Consider the following 23858-nt stretch of genomic DNA (forward strand, 5'->3'; position numbering starts at 1 on the left):
TGCAACCGAGCAGAAACGGCGGGCTAAAGAAGTCTGGCACATGTGGCAGGCGACCATGCATGCTTGTTAACCAGGCGGGAGGTGCAGGGGGAGGGACGCCGGCCTGAGAACAGAGACCGGGTTTAGTCGAGTCTGGCCCCAGGTGCTGTGCGACCTTGAGAAGCCACTTTGTCTCTGGTCCTCAGTTTCCCCACCCATGAAGTCAGGGTATGGGCAAAAGCAGGGTGGCAAGTGGGGCTGCGGGGAGCACTGTCCTTGGAAGGGTGTGAGTGGGGAAGGACCTGTGATGGCCTAGCAGTGTCTGTCTCGGGCACAGGCCCGTAGAGACACACACGTCGTATCTGCCAAGTCCAGGGACCATCCCGAGCCCCTCCTGCCCCGGTGCTCTGAGAGCTGAGGGACACCTTGAGAGATGGCCTCCAGGGAAGCCCAAGACAACTGCGGTGTGCGAAGGTTGCCTCCTGGCGGTTTCTCTGGTTCCTTCTCGTGGGCTCCAGGACGCTAAGCCAGCGAAGGACCCCCTCCAACAGAATGCAGACCCCAGTGTGGGTGCTCAGCTGTCACATCTGACATGGTGTGTCCCGTCGGGTTCCCTGAGTCAGGTCGCGGTGTGCACCCCACTGGCACCCTCCCAGCACAGAGACGTGCGTTCTGAGAGGAGGCCTCCCCGCGGGGGCTTCCCTCTGTGACACGTTGCAGTGCGTTTTATATACGATCAGATGGTGGAGTCCAGGAAGGCCACCTCCTTTGCAGACAAGACGGTGTGTTCCAACAGGCACGGCAGGCCGGTGGCACCAGCTCTAGGCCACCACAGAGCTTCTCAGCGGGACTGTGGGAGGGGCAGAGGCGAAGGCTGTCCACTGGGGGTGGAGGGGGCCCTGACCCAGGCTCCTGGCTCAGCAGCCACCCGGCTTCCCGCCACATCCTACAAGTGCGTTTCCTTCTCCCCAGCCATGAGTCCCTCCTTGGCCGCAGAGGGCTCACAGTCCAGATGCAGGTGCCGTGTGGGCTGTGGCAGGCTGGGGTCGGGGGTGATGAGCTGCCGCAGGCGCTGCGGGGAGAAGAGGGAGTCAGGGGGTGCTGTTGCCTAGAGAGGCAAAGATGTGTCCCCGGGGCCCAGCACGGAGCCAGCACGTGGGACAGCTCAGCACGAGTGAGCGCAAGTCTGGAGAAGGCAGACCGGGCAGGGACATGGTGACTGAGAGCGGGAGCTGCCTGGTTCCAGTCCTGGCTCCTACTGATGCCTGTGTCATCACAGGCAACCCATTTAGCCCCCCGTGCCTGTCTGTAAAATGACAGCACACACCTCGTAGGACAGCGCCTGGACCGGGCAGGGGATCGGCAAGTGCTCATTTTGTTCTCTTCCCAATTACTGAGCTCATCGCCGCTGTCACTACACACTCAGTGAGGTCTACTCTTCTTCTGAGTAGTCGCACTACCATTGCTACTGGAATTGGTGCCAACTCCTCCTTGCCTTGAATGCAGACGTGATGACTGGAGTCATGACAACCATATTGTGACCATGAGGTGATAAGCGTGCCAGTGAAAAGACAATGTGACCAGGATGAATATGCAGACATAGCGGAAGAGTCTGGTCCCTGATAGCCTCTTTAACTAGCTGAACCACATGCCAGCAGCACCTCCCACCCCAACCCCCGTGTCCTCAACGTGTGAAAAGACACTAAGCCTACTTGCTACTTGCAGGCTGGGCTCAGGATTCTGCAGACTCATGCCTCTGTGGACACCAGCTCCACCCCTTCCAGGAAGGCATGTCCCAAACCCTGAACAGGGAGCCTTCTGCATGTGGCTTGTGGGCAGGGTCCAGATGAAAAAGGAGCCCCTGGATGCGCCGTGGCTGCTGATTACCAGTTTCCGACAGCAGGAATCTGTGCTCTGTGACCCCCTGGGTCTGGCACCTTTGAGTTCTCATTTGTGCCTTAGCTTCCCTCTTAACCCTTTGATAGTTTGCGCTTGGTCAGCCTGCCCAAGTGACCTGCTGGAGGTCAGATTCTGAAGGTCTAGGACTGGAGAACCCTTGAATGTTTCTACAGATGAAGCCACTGGACTGGTCTTCAAAGACCCTTCTCCTTGAGATTCCATTAGACTGAAGGGCTGCCCCACCCTCAGAGCCGGCCCCAGCCGTGGCGCCCTGCCTGGAGCCCAGCCCCCGCGGTGCCCCTCTTAAGGTGCTGCTCCCCCAGCGCCTACCTTCCTGAGGGAACCCTGGGTCTTCAGGAGGGTGGTGAGGATGAAGAGTGGGACGCAGCCCATGGAGGAGAGCGCCAGCAGCCAGCCGATGGAGCGCCCCCAGGGCGGGTACACGTAGACGTTGTTGTATTTGAGAGGGCTGTACTTGCTCAAGGAGAAGAGGAACGTGGCCTAGAAGGAAAGTGGGAGGGGCAGGAGCAGATGAGGGAGGGGCCCCGGAAACCTCTCCCCAGGGGTGGAGCTCAGCTCAACACACTGGCGCTTCCAGAGGTGGGAGGGCAAAGGCCGCCACGAACCCTGCGCCCAGAGACAGGAAGGAGATGGAGGAGCTCCAAGCAGACAGACAGAGGGAGACCAAGCACTGGGAAACGAAGCAGGTGGATGGAGGTGCCATGAGAAAGGGGTGGAGCAGGAACCAGACAGCTGGTGATGCTGGTAAAGCAGGGAGCCAGCTGAGGAGGCCCCAGAAAAGACAGGCGGGGGAACCCGTGCACATGAGGGGCGGGCCCCTGGGCAGGCAGGAAGGAGCCCCAGAACTCAGCCTCCTGCCCCTCCCCTCCCCCTCCCGAGTTGGCCGGAGGCAGAAGAGGGCTGGGGGCACTGGCAGGCACTTACCAGGCAAAGTCCCGGGGTCAGGAAGAGCCAGGAGATCTTCACCAGGGGCCATGGCCGGTAGCCAATCATGTCCTCAACGTTGTCATAGAAACGCTCGGCCCCTGCCGGGCAGGTTGGGGAACAGCGGGTGGGTATTGGGAAGGACTACCTGCTTTGCCCGCCTCCCCACACCCCGTGGGGGGACGTGGACCAGGGCACGTGAGTGACAGGGAGGCGGGAGGGCTGCCACCCACAAGCTGGGGCCCTCGAGAGTCCCCGAACCGCCCAGCGCATCTCCTGTCTCCGGTCTAGGGACGGAGACCCGCCTCCTCACACCGAGGAGGGTGCGAGTCAGCGGGCTCCGCGGCCCCACCGGCGCTTGTTTGGCACAGAGACAGCTGGCTTTCAAGTAAAAGCAGCCAAACAGCGAGGGAGCCGCTGCGCGAGCCCAGCGCGGACAGCGTGGCCGGGAAGCACTGGGCAGGGGGGCGGCTGGACCCCAGACCCCGGGAGCCCCTCTGCGGTCCCAGCGAAGCACATAAGGGGGCCAGTTTGTTGCCGGGAAACACCGACGCTTGTATCTGTTTTGTTCAGCGCCCTCAGGTTTCCACATTTGCTGTATCTTCTAAGAAGTAAAGAGCCGGTGACCAGGGAAGACACGGGGCTTCCTCCCCTCACCAAAGACCACCACGAAATGCCACCAGAGTCACTCCCCCACAGGTGAACACCAGGTAGTGCTGTGGGTGTCACAGATTATCAGCCATTTGCACCTGGCTGTGACTGAGTTTATCAGATCCCCTCGGAGAACAAGCCTTGGAAAGCAGCGGGGAACCGGCGTGCACGGTTATTTATAATTATTCTCACTATTCAAGGAGCTCAGTGTCATCGCTGACCCCACTCCACCTGCCGTGATGGGAGATGCCTGGGTTCCCAGCGATGGAGAAACTTCTCAAGTAAAAGGAACCAGGACGGCAGCACAAAGACCTACAGAGACCGGAGGGCCGGCACACCTGTCCTTATCCGCACCCCGCACCCCACTTACCGTACACCCAGCTGATGCAGATCACTTCAAACACGGAAAGGAAGAGCAGGCATGTGCCGCTGCAGGCATAATAATCGAACAGCTGGAAGATGTACATCCCGCCCTGCGGAGCAGGGGTGGAGCTGAGGCCCTGGCCCACTCGGGCAGGGGACAGACACCCACCCGGGGTGCCGCCCTGCCAGCCCAGGGTGTGTCGTCGCTTGCAGCTGACTTTGCCCTGCCTGTCCCTGCCTCCCAGCCCTCCTCTACCATCAGGACAACCCTCTCTGACATCTGCGAGGACCCTGGGGACGGGGGCCACACACATTACATAGTCTGCTTAGCCCTCATCTTCTGGAAGCTGACAAGTTGGGGCCGCCTCACTCTAAGGGTGCTCCCTCCCTGCTTCAGGCCTGAAGACGGGCCACAGCTGACACCCAGTGCCCTCTCAGGAAAAGGGCCCCTACCTCCCCCGGAGTGGGCTGGTGGCAGAAAGGAAGCCTGAAGCTGCACCAGCCGTCTGCAACGTCGCAGGTGGGAAATTTAGACAAAAATCATGTTACTAGAGGAAAGAAGCCAGGAGATAGAGGGGAGCATCCCCGACAATGACACTGGAGCTGCTGGATCCAACCATGCCTGAAACCAAAACATCTCTAGACGCCAGTTTCCTGATCCAAAAATTCACCTTCCTGCTTAAGCCAGCTGGCGTTTAGTTTCAGTTGTCTGAAACCAAAAGAGAGGTAACCAATACAGGAAGGTTCCATCGTGTGGTCCCTCCAACCTCGTGGTGAGGAGAACGTGGCTGAGGGTCGGCAGGTCCCCACCTGGCCCGCAGGCCGTGGCTGCCGCTCACCTCGGTGACCAGGAAGAGCCCGATCAGGTAGCACACGACCGCGATGCCAAGGATCAGGAGCTCCCGCCGCCCGCTCTTCCGGAGCTGCCTGGGGAACATGTCCATGGAGGCTGTCACCATGCACTCCATACAGACAAACTGCGGGCGGAGGGGGCGGGGTGAGAGGGGCCACCTGCCCGTGCCCGCCTCCTCGCACCCCACCCCCAGGGTAACCCACAGAATGCAGGGGCACAGAGGGCAGAGCTGGGGTGAGGGCAGAGCTGGGGTGAGGCCAGACCCGCCTTGGCCACATTTCCGCAACAGAGGGTCCCAGCAGTGGGGCCAGAGGGGACAGCCCATTCTGTCCCCAAGGCTGGGCAGGGCTGGGCAGCCGGCGCTGGGCGGCCTGGAGGAGCTGGAGGGGCGTTTGGGAAAGCGAGTCCAAGTCTGGGGGAGGGTCAGTTCTGGGGGAGCAAAGCAGGGAGCTCCTCATGGAAGAGGGTCCTGAGGCCTGGGGTTACCCCACAAACCTCAAGGACAGGCCCTGGAAGGCAGGGGACCGGGGACGTCTGGTCAGGGGACAAGGAGTTGGGGGAGGCAATGGCTGGAAACACAGAAACTGGTAAGAGGATCACGGGGCGGGGGTGGGGGCGCACCTGGCTGTCCAGCCCGAGGAAGATGAGCATGAGGAAGAAGAGGCAGGACCACAGCTGCGACAGGGGCATCATGGTCACGGCCTTGGGGAAGGCGATGAAGGCCAGCCCGGGGCCTGTCAAGGACACACAGTCAGGGGACCCAGAGAGCCAGGGCTCTCACTGCCCAGGAAAGCCCGCCTCTACGTGTGCGTGTGCAAGTTCAGAGGGCATCTGCTTCCACCAGTTACCTACTCTACCAGGTTCTGGGGAGCACACTTTCCACTCATGCATCCATCCACCCATGTGTTCCCCTCTCCCGCCCCTGGTTTGGGGGCCCTGCTCTGTGTCAAGCACTGCCCTCCTCACCCCCCATGCCAAAAGCTTCCTATTACACAGCTCCTGGGACCCCTGCCCTTCTGCAGCAGGGATCTGTGTCCCCTGACCCTCCCTCCCCCCAGGCCCCAGACAGCAAGGCAGCACCCACCTGACTCGGCCACCTCGGAGATGGGCACCCCCTGCTCCTGGGACATGAAGCCCAGGATGGAGAAGACCACAAAGCCGGCCCCCAAGCTGGTGGCGCTGTTGAGGAAGCAGAGGGCGATGCAGTCCCTGCGGGGCCAGCGAGGTGGGCGTGGGGTGCGGATACAGAAGGAACGGGAAGGAAAAGGGAGAAAGACGGTGAGTGGTAAAGAGCAGAGAGAAAAAGCAGGGCGTGGGGACCAAGATGAGGCGCCAGCATGTGAGGAGAGGAAAGGGAGAGAGAGAGAAATTCAGTCTGGGAAGACTGCTCCTACAGGAGGGAGGCCTGGGCCCCCCCCAGGGTCCCGCCCCCTGCACCCCCCAGGTCCCCGCTGTGCCCCCCGCCCCCCCGCCGCGTCTCCCCTCACCGGTAGCAGTTGTTGTGGTACTTGTTGTAGCTGCCCAGGGCCGTCAGGCACCCCTGGCAGATGGCGAAGGAGAAGAAGATCTGGGTGCCCGCGTCCATCCACACCTGCGCAGGGGACCCCAGGGAAGTGTGGGAGGACGGGAGGAGCCCGCCGGGGCCTGGAGGGGGGCCAGAGCCCCAGCCAGCACCCCATAACCAGTGGCCCCTCCGCAGCCCCTCGGAGGCATGCACACTCTCCCCCCCACCAAGGTTCCTCCTCTCCTCCTGGGCGCTCAGTAGGCACCAAACACACGCACGTTGGTTAAGAAGGGGAGGCCTGCCCGCAGCGCGGAGTGAGGCCCTTGCCCTAGTCAACCAGCGCGGCGTGTCCTAGGAGCCACGGTGGTGGGCAGAGGCCGCTCCCTTCAAATGTAGAGAAAAAAGACCAAGACCCCAGGGAGGGGGTGGGAGAGGAGGGGAGGATGTGCTCGGACACGTCCAGAGGAGGACATGTAAGGGCTAATGAATCTGCGGAGAAATGTCCAACCTCGTAGTAAAAAAAATTAAATTAAAACAGCAACATACTACTCTGACCCATCGAAGTTTACAATAAATTATGCTCGACTGTCTCCTGGGCCTGCGGAAGGAAGGGCACCCGCTAACACGGGCGGTCAAAGCCCACGGCACGCGGCAGCCTTCAGAGGCACGCACTCCTTGACTTAGTGATCCCGCGTCTGACTGTGTCAGGAAGTAACAGAGATGCGGGCGCGGAGTTAAACACAAGGTGTGCACTGCAGCTGTCTATACAATCGAAAGAAAATCCACGTCCTGAACGTGCAAGAACGGGGAAGGGCTGAGTAAAAGCCAGCCCCTGCCCAGAGTCGGGCGCCTGAGGGCGTGCAGCCTGGTCCCACCGCCCGACGTGTGGGCGAGAGCAGTGTCTGGACTCGCGGGACCTCAGCACATCCTGGCTGAGGGAGTGAACGAACGGACGGTGGATGGAGGAGACACCATGCACGTGTTAAAATGACACTTAGAATTAAATAACGTGGAAAATGCATACAATATAACTTAGATGAAAAAATATGTCTCCCTATGTAATTATCTCAACTATGTTGGAACACACACACCAGCCAGAAAAAACGTTGGAAGGAAATATCCTAAAAGGCCAACAGAGTTGGTAGCTGAGTGGTAGGATTACAAAAGACTTTCAGTTCCTTTTTCACAATTTTTTTCCGTATTATCTAATTTCACTCCAGTGGGCATATATCGCCTTTAAACCAAAAGAAAAGCAATCAAAGGTTCTCAGGAGTCCAGGTCAGCCGTGGTGGGGGAAGCTGGGGCCGGTCCCCCGCATGGCTCCTACCTGGGGGTCCTTGAGGCGAAGCAGATCCGGCTTCAGGTAGTAGATGATGCCCGCGGAGGCCCCGGGCAGCGTGACGCCGCGGACCAAGAGGATGACCAGCATCAGGTAGGGGAACGTGGCCGTGAAGTAAACAACCTGCAGGGGAAGCCGACCCGGGTCGCTGCTGGTGGGGGCGCAGCTGGCGCTGGACGGGGCCCGCAGGGGCCCCCCTGTCACCCACGCCTCGCTCAGTGTTCGCCACCCTCTTGGAGACATCTGGGGGCAGGGTGGGGAGCTCACGGAACTTCCCCCACTCCCCGTCCCGCTACTCGTTCAGAGGGGGCTACACGTCAGCGGGGCACAGCAGGAGAAGGAAGGACTCCCTAATCGCCCCTCATGCCCCGAGAGGCTGCCCCCCCCCCACTGGGGGAAGGTGAGCAGCTGTGTACGTGATGGGCGGGGGAACTTAGCCTGTGCTTTCCCAGGCTTGAGACTGGGGGCAGCGGTGTCCTGAGCTCTGGGGCTGCAGACCCATGGATGGGCCCCACTCTATCCCAGACGGAGCTCCTTGCCCAAAGTGGGGGCACCGTCTGTGTTTTCAGTGTTACTATTGCTACTTTCATGGCATTTTTATGACAGCCGCCCACGGAAGGGGGAGGCCGCTGCAGGGCCGGCTAATGAGAGGAGTCTGTGCTTCTTCTGTTCCAGGCTTCGAAAAGCAGGCAGCGCCCGCATCAGGCTCTCTGGGTTGGAATTAACGCCCCAAGGCGAGCTCTCCCCCGACATGCAACCGGCCACCTCGTCCACTCTCAGTGTGGACTCCTCCGCTGGTGGGGCACCTGCCACCTGCTGGCCGGTTCACCCTAGACATCGCCGTGGTGTGTCGTCACACCGTCTGACCCAGCTGCAGCCGTCGCCCACCATAGACACAGACATACACATACACAGGAAGCTAGAAGGTGACACGGCGAAATGCTGGCCACGGAAAGCAGACCACCAGCTGTCACGCGGGTGCCTCGGCCCTGACCTTGAAACTGGCATTTCTTATTTTGCTCTGCGTGTTATGTAAACAGGCCTTCGCAAGTCATACTGAAAAAGAAAGCTTTTCCTTTGTTGGGCTAAGTTAGCAGGGTTCGCCTTCCTACCACTTCCCCTGCTCCCACCAGGCCTCTCCCTCACGCTGCTTTTCCTTCCAGTTCTTCAGAGGGACGCTGTTGAGTGTCCCTGTGGACTCCGGGGGCCACAGAGAATGTTCCTGGAGCCAGGACACCTCACCTTGCCTGTGATCTTGACCCCTTTCCAGATGCAGAAGTAGCAGACCACCCAGGCGAGCAGGAGGCACAGGGCCAGCTCCCAGCGCAGGGCCCCCAGGTCATGGAGGCCAGCGGTGAGGCCCAGAACACGTCTCCTGCGGGACGGGGAGATAGAGAAGGTGATGGCCGAAGGGGCAACGAGGGGCCTCTGTCGTCAGGTCTCCTGAACCTCGGAGCTGACCCACGGTCTCACAGTCCCGGCTTCCCCACCCCCACCCCTCCCCGCCCCGTGGCCATCAGGTTCCCACCTGTGGTCTGTGTGCCCCTGGCTGTTAGAAGGTCAGTCACGTAATCCCATAGGTATCTGTGTCTTTCTAACTCATCCAGCTTTCTCTGTTGTACAGAGAGACAGACAGAGAAGGTGAGGGAGGTGAATGTCTGTGCCAACAGGGAGCAAGTACCTGCGTGTGCACGTAGAGGAGCGTGTGGTAGGGGGCAAACGGAGGGGTGGATGTGTGTCGGCGTCTAAAGAAGTGACCAGGGTGATGGAGAGGCGTGTGCACGAGTGTAGGGGACATGCGTGGGGGGGTGACGTGTGGGAGCGCCTGTGACTGTGTCAGTGGGTGCGTGTGGGTTGAGGTAAGTGTGAGGGCAGGTGGACTTGTGTAAGGACGGAGGTGAACACATGTGGGTGCGGAGGTGTAGGTGGCCACGTGGAGGGTGGGTTGTGAGTGAGAGTTGAAATTTGCCAATTTCTGTGGTATAAATTCTCCCACCTTGGCCAATGTCCTGCTACCAACATGACATCTCAGAACCCAGCCAGGCCACCGTGGGCAGAGGAGGGAGTGCAGCTGGGTGTGTGGGGTGCAGGGAGGCATGTGTGAGGATACAAGACGTGTGTGTGAGTCTAGGTGAACGCAGGTGGGTGTGGGGTGAGCGTGAGGGTGAGACGGACAAGTGTGAGGGTCCCTCATCTCTCAGTGATGGGGTGGGCGGTGTGTGAGGGCTGGAGAGAGCACACAGAGGGGCATACACGTGCATCCCTCATCCCAGGCTCCCGACAACCCAGTTTCCTCTATTTGGGGCCCCTGGGGTGCAGCACCCAGGCCCAGCACCTACTCCCAGAACTCTATGACGGGCGAGGTGAAGTTCTCAGAAGGGGTCGCTGTGCTGGCGGCTGAGTGGTTCACAAAGTCCCTGCACTGCTCTGTGGGGAAGAAGACGGGCGAGCGTCAGCCCGGGACCAGCGGGCAGAGGTGCCCTGGCACCCTCCCCCCCGCCCCGCCAGCCTCGCAGCCCGGTGGTCCTCATCCTTCCCAGTCCATTTTGTAGAGTGTCAGGAAAGGCCTGCTCAGGCGGCTCCTGGGACCAGCTCTTGTCCCCACGTGCCTTGCCCAGCCCGTATTCCGGTGAAGCTGGCTGCTCCTCTGGCCGCCTGCCGGCCACCCGACACCGTCCAGACTTCAGACCCAGAGGACAGCCCTCTCCACGCTCCAGAGGGAAGGCCTGAGCCCGCGCTGCTCTGGCCCCGCTGGCAATGCGGTCCATACCAGGCTCCTCCTCATCCTCAGGCCTCAGTGGGCACCCCTCCCTCCCGTCCTCACTGGTCCCTGCCCCATCCCCTTCTCTCGCTGGAATCTGTAGCCGTTTCGTCCGTGTGTCTGTTTCCAGCGCTGGGCGTCGGCTCCTGGGGCCGGGGCCATGCCCCTGTGCCCACCCGGGACCTCTTGTGTCTGCGCAGAGGAGGCCCGGTGCACACGGCGCTTGGTGAGCGGGGAGGGAGGGGTGCTGTCACACTCACAATCCCGCTCAGGTTTCTGCTGTCCAGGTGGCCCGTCAGAGGTCCCCACCAGGGTCGGCCAGCAGGATGGGCACCAAGCCCACACAGCTCGGCTGGCAAGCCCATCGCCCGTCGCCCCGGCCCAGCCCTGAGGGAGAGGCCCTGTCCTGGGGCGGCCGCGACACATACCCGTGTTCCAGGAGTGGGTGCAGGCCGTCCAGGGCAGCTCCGAGGTGAAGGAGCTGAACAGGTAGAATAGAGCCCAGGCGAGGATGACGATGTAGTAGATGTTCAGATAGGCCTCGATGACCACAGACGCCAGACCGATGCCTGGTGGGTGGGTGGGGGGGAGAATGAGAGAAGCCACGAGACCAGCGTGAGCCCAGAAGCCGCGGGTGCGGCTGTGGGCACCTCCCAGAACCGCCAGGCTGATTCAGGGCGCGAGAGGCCACTTACACCTTATTCTACTAAGAAAAGCAGGTGGCAGAACACCAGCCTGAGCGTGCTTCCATTTTTATGACACACATTTGAATGTGAATTTTTTCTTTTCATGAGAAAAACTCTGGAAGGAGCATCACTCAGAAGTTCACAAGTGGTTCTCTAGGTGGTAGGATTTCAGTTCCTTTTTTTTTTTTTTTTGCTTTTTTAAAATTTAATGGAGGTGCCGGGGGTTGAACCCAGGACCTCGTGCACGCTAAGCACACACTCCACCACTGAGCTGTCCCCTCCCCACCAGTTCACTTTTTAAAGTTCTTTTCTTTTTGCCCACTTGCGTTTTCTAGTTTTTCTCTGACAATCGTGCGTTACTTGTAAACCCACTTGTAAAATCAGGGGGGGTGGGAGGAGCAGGGGAGTAAGCAGCCTCGAGAGTAAGACCAGAAGACGCCGGCAAGGAGGGGAGTGGGGGCCTGAGCCTGGGGAGAGGCAGCGGGGCCCTGCTTCACCGGGACCCACCCCGCATGTCCGTCCCCACCGGCCTGGCGCTTGGCCAGAGGCAGGAGGTTTCCTGAGCTGGGGTCCCTGACAGCCTGGGCTCTGATCATCTCACAGACACTCCTAATTTCATGCTCCCCAGAGGAAAGCTGAAGGGACAGTTGTCGGGTCTCTCCCGGGGCAGGAACCCAGCGTGTCTGTGGCCAGTGGACGGGGACCAGGGGCAGCCTTGGTGGGGCTGTGGGCACGGGGGACCCTGGGGAGCAGGCAGCAGGAGGGGATTCAGAGGACAGACAACACCCAGACCCCACAGAACGCCACACTGAAGTCACAAAATCCCCACACGGACCCCACAGGATCCCATTCAGACCCCCAAATCCCCATGTGGACCCCACAGGATCCCACTCAGACCCCCAAATCCCCACACGGACCCCACAGGACCCACATGCACTCCCCAAGTTCACCACAGAGACTCCAGATGAACCCACTCAGACCCACAAAATCACCACACAGACTCCACATGAGCCCACTCGGACCCCACACGGACCCCCACAAACCCCCCTCGGACCCCAGCGTCACCACACGGACCCCCTCACCCAACAGGCGGCCACCGTGAGCGCCTAAGCGGCCTGACCCGGGGGCCCCACAACCCCTTGGCCGAGGGGAGGCATGGGGGACGTCCAGCCTGTCCCTGGGTCTAGCCCCCCAGGGAGCGACGTGCGAGGAAGCATCCCCTCCCCCCCCTTATGGAAGGAACTCTCAGGGCAAGGAGACCCCCTGGGTTTCCCGCTGGCGGCCAGGGCACTGGCCCGAATGCCTCAGGAGTGGGTGGGGCAGGACGGCCAGCTGCTCACACTGATGCCAGCAGACCCCTAGGGGGAGGGCAGGGCTGTGACCCACTTAGTCGCCAGCACAGGGAAGGGGGTGAACCCCAGGAGACCTGGGTTCCAATCCTAGTCATGGTCTCTCTTCCTCGTCTACAAACAGGTTCGCAGCGTCACCACTGGAGGATTAGATGAGGAAATACCTGTGACGTGCTTATGAAGGTGCGTCGGGGACCCTGCCGCACACTCAGGTTGAAGATTCAGCCTCAGGGTTCCTCACTTGCAAGGACCCCTCAAACGTCTCTGCACCAGACTTTGTATTGCCTTTCCTGAAGAGCGCCCCCCAACCCCGCCACATCCTCAGGGTTTTATAAGCTTTGGGCCCCACAAAGCCTGGTCCCACTTCCTGTATCCCCCACAGCCCTTAGCGCAGGATGGGGGTGGGTGAGGAAGGGAGGCAGACCGGGAAGGCCAGGGGATGGGGTGACGGGGGATGGGGGGGACAGAGGTACCTGGAAGCCCGCAGGTGGGAGGGCTGGGGACACTCACCCTGGAGGAGGGGGCAGATCTTCCGCCAGGCTGTGACGCTCCCCTGGCTGGTGTACTGGCCCAGCGCCACCTCCAGGAAGAACACTGGGATGCCGCAGGAGAAGAAGAAGATGAAGTAGGGGATGAAGAAGGCCCCTGCGGAGAAGGGGGAGGCGGGGTTGAGCCCCCAGCCCCAGGCCCCTCCCAGAGCTGTGCTCCGGCACCAGCACCTCCACCTCCCTCCCCAGACCCTGCCCAGGGCCCACGGCAGCTTCTCCCGTCTGTGAGCAGGACAAGCCGAAATTTTCCAGTCCACACCCCCCTCAGGACAGGAAAGACCTTGGAAGGGAAAAGAGTGCAAATGCAGGTGGGAACCCTAATGCGTGCATTATCTGTCTCCTCAGTGCGCTTCACAAACCTAGTCAGTTTATTACTTTGGGAACAAAAAAATGTGTTCTGTATTCTTTGATCTGCTTATTAAAATATCACATTTCTTACACTTTAGAGAAAAACTAACAAAGACATCTTGGAAAAAGTACTTCCCCTCTACTCATTTTCAGAGGGTTTCTGCCCTCCCTCAGGCTCTGGTCTGAACCGGGCCCTGGGCAGCTGAAGCCTCCCCTCTGCTGGGGGAGACCGTCGCTGACCCACAGGCCCCAGAAGGAGGCCAGGCCTGAAGAACTTCCAGCAACTGACACGTGAGTGGACTCTGAGGACAATCGTAAGGCCAGGGCACCCACCTCAGTCACCTCAGAGTGCGGACCTGGGGGAAGACGTCACTGTCCACTGCCCAGTCGTGACACCTGGCACGCCCTCTTCCAAATGCGTCCCAGCATCAAAACCCTCCCCAAACCACCTCCCATGCAGTAGGCCCCCAGTTCACAGGTGAGAAAACTGAGGCACAAACCCAGGGGCTCTGGCCCTGAGTCTGAGCTCTTAACCACATTACAGAGCTTCTCAAGCAATTCGTGTTACTCGGTAGAAAAAAACAGAACGTCCAACGGGAAGGAAAGGAAAAAACACTGTGTTTCCTTCCAATTTCCTTGGAAACACACACACATATTTCCTTTTTTTGCAAAAGTGAGAACCTTCTATGTATTACTTGAGAACCATTAAAAATTGTATATCCTGGACCTCTTTTCAAATCAGTAAATCGACGTCCACTTCACCACTTTGGTGGCCGCACGATGTCCACCTTACACAGCTGTTCAGGGTTTCTCAGTTACAACCCCCACGGGCCCTTTTGGTTTTTTAATTAGAAACCTGCTGTCATGAGGACCCTTGCCCACGTCCTCGTGCTTCAAGTAAATTTGCAATAGAGAAATTGCCGGGTCAGAGGGTACGGACTTTTTTTTTTTTTGCTTTTTTTTTTGGTGGTAAAATATACATAACATAAATTTTACTATTTTAGCCATTTTTAAGTGTGCAGTTCAGTGGCATTCGGTACGTTCACATTGTTGTACACCCATCACCACCATCCGTCTCCAGAATTCTCTCCTCCTCCCAAACTGAAACTTTGTCCACTAAACACTAACCCCCTCGGCCTCCCCCGGCTCCAGGCGCCCACCCTTCCGCCTTCTGTCTCTGGGAATCTGATCATTCTAGGCACCTCACCTAAGTGGGATCAAACGGTATTTAGCCTTTTGTGACTGACTTATTTTATTTAGCATAATGTCTTCCACTTCTATCCACGTTGTAGAGTGTATCAGAATTGCTTTCCTTAGATAAAGAACAAGTTTCTACTGCACAGCACAGGGAACCATATTCAATATCTTGTAGTAACTTATGGTGAAAAAGAATATGAAAACAAATGTATGTCTGTTCACGTATGACTGGAGCACTGTGCTGTGCACCAGAAACTGACACAACACTGCACACTGACTCTACTTCAATAAAAATATATTAAAAGGAGGGAAAAAAAAAGAATTGCTTTCCTTTGTTAAGGCTGAATAATGGTTCATCATAAGTATATGTCACATTTAGTTTATCCCTTCCTCCGCCGATGGACGTTTGGGCTGTTTCCACCTTGCAGGGAAGAACCTTCTTTAAAGTCTGTGACGGGCATCTCCAAGTCGCCCTCCCAGACCCCTGCACCACCTGCACCCCCCACCGCAGCCCGGGAGCACCAGGGACGGCTGCTGAGTCTGCAGGGCCCCCTGCTGCCCAGCCGCTCCGTGGTCCTGGGCAAGTCGCAGGGGTCTCTGAGCCTGCGTCCTCTGCGGAATCAAGGCTCGGACTAGATCACCTTCAGCTCTACCTCCTCTGTGTCTGTGAAACTGGGACAAAGATGTCACCACTTCCTCCCGTCTCCCCTAATCTCTGCCCCACGTGAGACCTCACCCCCAGCCTGGCTCCACGGCCCGGGCCTGCCCAGGACAGCCCATTTCTATGTCTTTGGAGTCATTGGTTTAGGCAATTTATAGTAATAACTATAAGTTTTAAAAAACAGAGTCAGGAGGAGGGAACAGCTCAAGTGGTACAGCGCATGCTTAGCAGGCATGAGGTCCTAGGTTCAATCCCCAGCACCTCCTCTAAAAATAAAGAAAGAAAGAAACCTAATTACCTCCGTCCTCACCAAAACATAAAAATAAATTAAAAAAAAAACAGCACAGAGGCAGGGGGAGGGTATAGCTCAGTCGTAGTAAGCACGCCCAAGGTCCTGGGTTTAATCCCCAGGACCTCCATTCAAATAAGTAAATAAACCTAATTACCTCTCCCCCCAAAAATAAACAAATTAACACAGAGCATGATACACAGCAGAGGCTCAGTGAGCATCTGGCAAATTAAACATTTGCAAGTGGGAACGCTCCTTCTTCTTGCCTTTCGGGAATGTTTCTAATATTCACTTATGTTGTTTCCTCAGGAAGAATAAAGGTATTTTCCAAAGGGAAAAATAAATCTGGCCAGTCACAAATAAACTCATCTAAATGAATTATTCCCTTTATTTGCAACAGTCCGAATAGAGAGAAATCCCCAGCCACAGAAAGGAGATACGTGGCCGCCCAGGGCTGGAGGCGGGGTACTGGGGCGTGCACACCAGTGGGCACCCAGAGTGATGGAAATGTTCTAAACCCAGCTGTGGTGGCGGCTGCACAATTCTGTGAACATTGCCCCCTTAACAAGATGACCCTCTGCCTGCCACCACGTCCCTGCTCATGTTTACTACCAGTGCTGGAAAAGTAATGAAATTGCTTCTCTAATTTTAAAAAACCAGGGACAAGATCACGTCGTTTCTTTGGTCAAAGTTCTTCAGTGGCTCCCGACTCACTGAGGGCGGGGCCCACGGGACCGGAGTCCCGTCCCCCGGGTCCCCTGCGCTCCTCTCCCACCGTGCATTCTCCTCCCGCTCCTCAAACCTACCAGCTGCACTGCACCCTGGCCCTGGCCCGCGCGTCCCCAGTGTTTGGAATGATCCTCACCTGATCTCCATCCTGAAGACTCGCTCCTTCACCTCCTCCCAGTCTTGGCTCAAGTGCCCCTGCCCCCGAAACCTTCCCTGGTCCCCTCCCCTCCCCTCCCCTGCCGTCCCCGGCCATTCCCCACAGCACCATCTGTCAGACCACTTGTCTGTCCTCTGCCGCCCTCCGCTAGGACGTCACACACACAGCGTGGTCTGCGCTGTATCTGGCGTAGTGCAGCCCACAGCAGGCCCACAGCAGGCCCACCGTGCAAGCTGCGTGAAGGAGGGACCCCGTCCAGGACAGACATCCTCGTGGAGGAAGGGAGGCGCTCCCCCCCGGCCTGTCCTGCCCAGTGCCTCACTTTGTCTTCCCCGGAGCCCGGTGAGGAATCACCCACCTTCCACAGATGGGGGCCCCCGGGGCCACAGGTGGAACTGGAGCTCAAACTGCACCCCAGCCTCCCTCTGGTTCCCACGCTGCCCAGGCCGGAGGCACCCAGGTGGGCCCTGCCCGGCCCAGCGCCCCCACCACGCCCACCTCACAGTGAACTCACCGCCCCCGTTTTTGTAGCAGAGGTAGGGGAACCTCCAGACGTTGCCCAGCCCGATGATCTCGCCCGCCACCGACAGCACAAACTCCATCTTGTTGGTCCACTGGCCCCGATGCTTGATGTGGTCCCCACCTTCCTGGTCCTTGTCCCCCTCCTCGGGGACCCAGGAGACCACGGGAGACCCATCCTCGTGGACCGCTGCTTTTCTGTGCATAGCCGTGGCTGGACTGGGAGGCCGCAGGACGCCGAGGGGGACACAGCCTGCGGGGAGGACAGGGAATGAGCTGGCCGCCCCGCCATCCCTGCCCTCTCCATCCTAGTCTTTCCCGATGTCTGAACGTCTCTTTCATGTTTAATGTCGCTGCTGGACTGTTGATTTTCTTCCAGACTCCTCCATGACATTTACACCTAAAGTTACACTTTGCTCTCAGGACTCTGAGGACAACTAGGGAGGAAGCCTTAGCTTGCCCATTTTGCAGATGGGAAAATCCAGGCTGTGACAGATGCAGTGGGCTGCCTGAGCCCTTGGGAGTCCACTGGGATTAAAGCCCAGGCTTGGGGACTTTTATCCCAAATCCTTTTTGGTCTTTACAGCCAGTCGTCATCGCCACTGGCCCGTCTGCCCCAGCTCCTCAGTGTCCAGTGTGTGGCACCTGCCCAGCCTCTGGCCTCCAGGACAGAGGGATCAAAAGCTACCAGGGTGTCAGGAGATCAAGGGGCAGGTGAGACCAGGTGGCTGCATGGTCTTCCCCGAGCCGGGCTGGCTGCGTGCTCATCCCTGCGCCTGGTGATCGGTCCCCCTAGGGTAAACGTGGGAGGCCGCAGGCTCTGGGCACCTGATTGGGAGGGGAGCGGAGGATAGGGCCAGGGGCCAGGGCCAGAGCCAGGGCAGGCCTTCGAGGGAAGTCTGGTTCCTTTCCTCTCGGTCTTACTTCTGACCTGAGAGCAGGCGGAGGTCCTAGTGGCAGAAAGGGACACCAGAGGGATCCTCACTTGAGTGGTCCCCTCTGGATCTGAGTGGTCCCCTCCAGGGAGACCCAGAAGTGACTGCCGATCACGGCAGGTCACTGCCCTTCCCGACTCCCTGACCTCTCAAGGAGCCAGGAGCTCCCTGGACTTTCAGAAGGATGACGCAGCCACTCTCAACTCCGCTCTGTCCCTCTCGTGGTCCCTTTGTCCACTGCCAGGAGGTAAACTGATGTCTGCAGTGCTCTATCTGGAACCCCTGTCTGCCTTCCCCTCCCCACACTCTGCCTGAGGCCACCTCCACCTCCGCCTGGGTTCCAGGAGCTGCCAGGAGGAGGTGCCGGGCTGCAGAGGGCGGCACCCCCCACACCCTCGCCTCCACCTCCGAGGGGCGCTGGGGAATCAGAGTGACCAGGAGCTGCGAGGCTCTGCTCCTCCAAGGCTCGAGAGAAACACAAGGGATTCTTTTTATTAAAAGAAGAGCCTGTGTTTACTTGTTGGTCCTTTTAACCCAGGCAACAGCCCAAGCCCGAGTCAGTTAGAAAGGCGTGGCAGGGCCATTTGAGGTTATGGAAATTTTTGAAGGTGACTTGGAGGGTGCAGGTTATCCCGGGAATGGGAAAGCAGGTCGGGGTGAAATTCTGGTATTGGGACCTACTCAGAGGCCAGCTCAGCCCAGGAGGGCAGGTGAAGAGAGAGGCACCCAGTGGAAACGGAAGGCCTCAGCTCTGGTGTAAGACAGGAGCGCAGGAGAAGAAGGGAAACAAGAGCTCCGGGCCCAGAGAAGGCGGCCAGAGCCCAGGGGCTCTGAGCAGCAAGCCTCGGGCGCGAAGAACAGGGCAGTCCGGGCCCAGATGAAGCCCTGGCGACCCCTGAACCAGCCGTGCCTGCTGCTGCAGACGTGGGTCTGGGACACCAAGGAACGGCCCCTGAGCCACTATCAAATGAATAAATGATGGATGAATGAATGAATAGACTCAAACACACGGGCGAAGAAGCAGCATCAGACAGGAAGCCCAGGGTCCAGTCCAGACCGGCTAATAACAGTAAAAGCTAACATTTGAGTCAGCACTGTGCTGAAAACATACACGTCTCACATTCATTAGTAAGTTTCGTCTTCACAGAAATCTTTGATGTAGGAATCGCTGTTAACTCCACTTGATAAACGAGGAAGTGAAGCTCAGAGAGATTAAGGAACAGGACCTGACACCCCCAGGTGCTCAGTAAACTATTTTTGAATCGTTTGAACAAACTTACCTGCACAGTGAGTTCGGAGCTGAGCTTCCACGTTGCTGTGTGACCTTAGGCAAATCACACCTCCTCTCTGGGCTTTAAGTCTCCCTGGAAGAGAGAATGACCACCACTCAACAGAGGAGATGGGAGGGCGGGGGGTACAAATGAGACACACAAAGGACAAGGAGAGATACCGCCGTGACTTGCCACGCTGGAGGGAAGCCCAGCTCGGGACCTGAGCATAGGGTCACCAGTGGGGTGGCCAGGATACAAGCCTCCCTGTCCCCAGACCAGAGGTAGCTGTTTCAGGGAGGGCCATGCTGTCCCCAGCAGCTGGAGACGGGGAGACCTGCCTGGGAAAGAAGTAAGTGGAAGGAAAACCGGGGAGCGCACAGGACGGGGAAGCGAACCCCAGAGCCCAGGGTGGGCGCAGGATTTGGGAGCAGAGAACACAGATAAACTGACACTGATGTGACATTTTTATTTTAAAAAGGTTATTGAGAGGAGCACAATTTATGGGTAAGAACGAAAACCCGGAATGGCAGAATCAGAGCAAGAGCAAATGAAAAGGAAAGCTGGCCCAGAGCCACGGCAAGTCAACGGGAAACAGACAAACTGCCGCAAGTGGGAGTCAAGTGAGACCCAGGGAAGAAATCTCCAGGAGGATGTTAGACATAAAAGCGAGCTGTGCTGAGCTCTCCTTTCCTGAGTTACTTTTAAAGCCGAAAGGAGCGGGGAGGGCGTAGCTCAGCGGTAGGGTGTGTGCTTAGCATGCACGAGGTCCCAGGTTCGATCTCCAGTCCCTCTGTTCAAAAAAACCTAGTTATCACCCCCAAAAATAAATTTAAAAAATAATAAAAAGAATAAAAGCCAAAAAGACAGCATCCTACCCTCCTGCCACCCTCCGTGGCCCCACTGTGCCAGGAATACTTAAACAACAGTGCCGTCCACAGTCCAGATGACTTCCGGACATCTCCCCCGTCCCAAGGGTTCGCCCGGCTCTGTCACCTCTCCAGCCCCTAGGCCCAGGCTGCTCACCTGCTCTGCTAAGCCTGGGCAGGGTACGGGGGCGTGGGGCGGACCTCACCACAGGGCAGTGCCCCCCAGAAGCCAAGACACCTACACCCACGCTGGGCTCAGCACTGCCCGTGAAGGAAGTCTTCAAGAGGCTAACAGGTCTGAAGGTCTCTGTCTTCAGGAGCTGGGCACGTAGACAGAGGCCCCGCCAGCGTCTACCCGCCCCAGCCCCACATGGGAATGACCCCGGATCCGGTGGGGGTGGGGGTGGCTGGGACGCCCCAGCCCCGGCTTCAGCCCACACCCACATACCAGCTGCCATTTCCGTACACACGCTGGTGCCGGCCGTCACGTCCCTTTGCACACACATACCTGTGTGCACGGCACCAAAACCTGACACCCCACGGGCCGCCCGGCTGGGCCAGTGGCCGCCTAGGCCCTCGTTGCCCCCAGGGCACAAGCTCGCCCCGGCCCCCCGCCCCCCAGCCAAGTTCCCGGCACTTCCTCCTTCGGGGAGACACGCCTGGCCTGGCGGGGCGGCAGGAGCCCCTCCCTGCAACCGCTGAGCAGATCGGCCCTTCTCCTGCCTGCACTTCCTTCCCACCTGCTGGGCTCCGTCTGCCTCCCCCTCCCTCCTCTCTCACCCACTCCCTGTGGCCAGCAACCCCGTCCCGTCTCTGGACTTTCCTGCTACCCGAGCTTCCCCGAGTAGCTCAGATGCTGTGGATGGTGCGGTGGGGGGGACACCCTTGCCCTAAGATTCTCAAACACTAGACTTTCCACTGAGCTGTTTCCGGCACAGACACACAGGCCTCCCCAGGTCTCCCTCCCGGGTGTCCGCCCTCGGCTCCTCCACACACTCTCCACCTAGCAGACTGGCTGCCCTCCTGCCCACCTCTGCTCAGCCCGCGCCTCATGCCTCAGCAGAGTCCCAGGGAAGCCACGACGAGACCGATTCCCCCGCTTCGCTCCTTCTCCTGTTCCTCTCAGCTCAGAATCCCACCAAGCTGTGGTCCTGGGATGCCCAGACAGAAAGCGATTGTGTGTGTGTGCGCGCGCCCACGTGGATGAGCGGAGGTACTGGAAGTGAAGGGGCAGAGAAACACCACAAGCGACAGGAGAGACTGAAGCCAGAAGTTTGTGAACCAGGATTATAACATCCAACCTCAGGAAGTCCAGTCCTCTGTCCCCAGCCCCCTCCCTGACTCCCGCCGGCCGAGCTCCCACACTGGGCCCTGTCCCAGGACGACCCCTCCAGAGCTGGGCTCTGAGACGCACACCAACCCTCATCTCCCCACCTTTGCCCCCTCTCACCTGCCCCCTCTGGTGCCGGCTCCTCGTCCTCCGGAGGGAAGAGGAGATGTAGGTGGACAGGATGGGCACCAGCAACCCCCAGGCTGGAAACGGAGATCTGAGATCTCGGGAGGGGAGTTGGCCTGGCTGACGAGGGCAGGGGAGGAGGGTGAATCACGCGCTGGAGTTTTCCACCCAGTACCTGCCCTCTGTGGTTTCAAGGCAAGGCTCTGGACCTCCACAGCCACAACCCTTTTCCTTGGGATTTTCCTAGAGACAGTGCCCAGAGCAAACCTCAAGAAGCATAATCTAGAAAGGACACAGGTTTGCGGGCAGACAGACCTGAGACTGGCCCGCCCCTCTATCATCTACGGCTCTCATCGCCGGGCATCTGAGCCCCTGCCCTCCAACCTGTGAAGGTTGGGTAACACCACTCACTTGGTGGAGTTGCTGTGAGGGCTACAGACACCATGGGAAACTGCTCAGGGGGCTGCTGGTGCTTCAGGGGAGGTGGCGATGTTTGGTTTACTGCGAGGCTTCTGGAAGAGGGGCTGGGGTGCCGGGGTGTCCAGCCCCACGCAGCAGCAGCGATGCTCGGTGACCTCGGCACTGAGGTGCAGGCTGGGACTTGTCTGACAGCCTGCCAGGCGTCAGGGGTGAAGTGGGACTTGTTGGGTAAGCGCCTGCGTCCCCTGCCCGTGCCGATGAGCTTCTCCAGAGAGGGTCCTCATCGCTGTTCCTGACGTGTCCTCGCGCACTGGCACCGGACCGTCCGTGGCCATCCATCCAGAACAGCTGGCGCCCCCTTCGGGACCATAGAGACGCTCCTTCAGCCCCAGGTGGTGTGGGGGAGGAGAGGCTGCGGGGAGGAAGGGAAATTTCCCTCAGCCCGCGCTTCCCCTTTGTAGCTCAGCACTTCCCAGCAGGGCCGGGTGTGAAGTGACAGCCTCTGTCTGTAGTTTTCCATCAAGCACCCCGCTCCCCGCCTCTCAGGCCCCTCTCAGCAGCCCCTGCGGGGCTCCCCCTGGAGAGGAGGCCAGAGAAATCCCAGCTCAGACCCTTCGCCCTAGGGAGACCAGAAGCCGGAGGGCGGGAGTCAGCTCCAGCGGGGGTCCACACGGCTGGTTCCCCCGCACTCAGCTGCCCCCTCGTCTGCCCTGTCCCTGCATGTCAGGCCCACCGAGTGTCAGCCATGCAGCTCGCTGCAGAGGGGACACCAAAGGCCCTGCGGATTCCCTGGCTGCAGCTGCTGCAGAACGAGGAATGAGAGATCCAGCCCCTCCGGGAAGGGGACGAGAGGGAAGGGGGCCAGGCTAGGCAGGGGTTGAATTTCCCAGCTCAGTCATTCATTCAAAATGTACTTCGGACCCATGGTGTGTGAGGACCTGGGCAGCCTTGTCACCTTCTCCTCACCTTATATGAGAAGAGCTGCCTTGCTTGACCTGCCTCCCTGACTCAAGCCCACCCGACCCCCCAGCACCTAGCCCCCCAGGCCAGGCGTCTAGAACAACTGGTCAACTCCTGGAGGCTGGAGACCTCCATCTTTGCAAAAGGTAGGAGTCCCTAAATTACCTGGAAAGCCAACCTAAGACTGGGCTGTTGCCATACTGGGAAGGGTCCAGAGTCGAGATGAAATATGGTTAAATGAACCTGTTATCTCACTGCAGAGAAAACCGTTCCTCAGCATAATCACCTCCTAACCTGTGCGTGCTTTCAGGGGCCTGGCGTGGAACCCAGTCCCCGAGCCCCTCTAACTCAGGCGAGGAGCCTCACATGTCACCCTGTTTTGTCCTCACAAGAACATGAAATGTGGGAAAGAGCAGCCCATGTTGCAGGTGAGAAAACTGGGGTGAACAGAAGTTAAACAATGGGTCCTAAGGCCGCACACTAGTAAATGAGGGTGCTAGGATTCGCAGCTGGGCCCCTTGGCTCCGAAAGTCCATGCTCGTTCCACAGCAGGGTACTGTTTCCTGGACCAGGAGCATCTAAAGGGCGGGGGGCCATTCCATAATCCTCTGTTCCTGCCTCTAGCATTTTATACAGAGCTGGCTCAGAGCAGATACTCGGATGGATGGATGGATGAGGGGAGATGGATGGACGGATGGATGCAACTTGAGGGGAAAAAATAATCCCAGCTTTCCCTCATCTGGGAGGGAGCTGCTCTCCCAGAACCAGGAGCTAGACTAGGGCTTGGAGGACTCAGGTCTTGCTTTTCTTGGACAAAACTGCCAGTGCTGAGCAGGACCCAAAGGCCTTGGGATGCAGGGGTATTTTAGCTCTACCCCTCCCTTGCCTCCTGGCAACAACGCTTAGCTAAAAATGTGTAACCTGCTTTCTGGGGCCCAGTACAACCTAATGTCTGAGACTGGGGAAGCCAAGGGACAGCAAGCATGTCTCTGATCTCTTTCTGGGCTTTTCCATTTCACGGACAGCCTATGTGTGAGTGTGTTAGGCGGGGAGTGGGGTGGCAGGGAGGCTGGAGTCCTGGGAAATAGGATGGATTTGCTTGAAATATGTCCCCAAAGCTGCTCTCTTTACACCCTCCACTGACTCTCACAACAGAAGGATGTAAATACTATT

General features: G+C 58.7%; 1 protein-coding gene across 1 annotated transcript; it reads right to left on the reverse strand.

Moving 5' to 3' along the window:
- Positions 1-100: 100 nt before the first annotated feature.
- SLC6A12 (solute carrier family 6 member 12) lies at positions 101-21370 on the reverse strand. Its single transcript, XM_006210822.4, has 16 exons — positions 21300-21370; positions 18993-19076; positions 16773-17030; positions 12840-12974; positions 10723-10863; positions 9873-9960; positions 8776-8908; positions 7522-7656; positions 6178-6281; positions 5775-5899; positions 5312-5424; positions 4677-4814; positions 3845-3947; positions 2824-2924; positions 2209-2379; positions 101-1051 (listed from the first exon to the last, which is right to left on the reverse strand). The coding sequence occupies exons 3-16, from the start codon at positions 16981-16983 to the stop codon at positions 926-928; spliced, it is 1824 nt and encodes a 607-aa protein (XP_006210884.1). The 5' UTR covers positions 16984-17030; positions 18993-19076; positions 21300-21370; the 3' UTR covers positions 101-925.
- Positions 21371-23858: the final 2488 nt, after the last annotated feature.

Source organism: Vicugna pacos, chromosome 34 (assembly GCF_048564905.1).
Source record: "Vicugna pacos chromosome 34, VicPac4, whole genome shotgun sequence".
Taxonomy (NCBI): Eukaryota; Metazoa; Chordata; class Mammalia; order Artiodactyla; family Camelidae; genus Vicugna; species Vicugna pacos.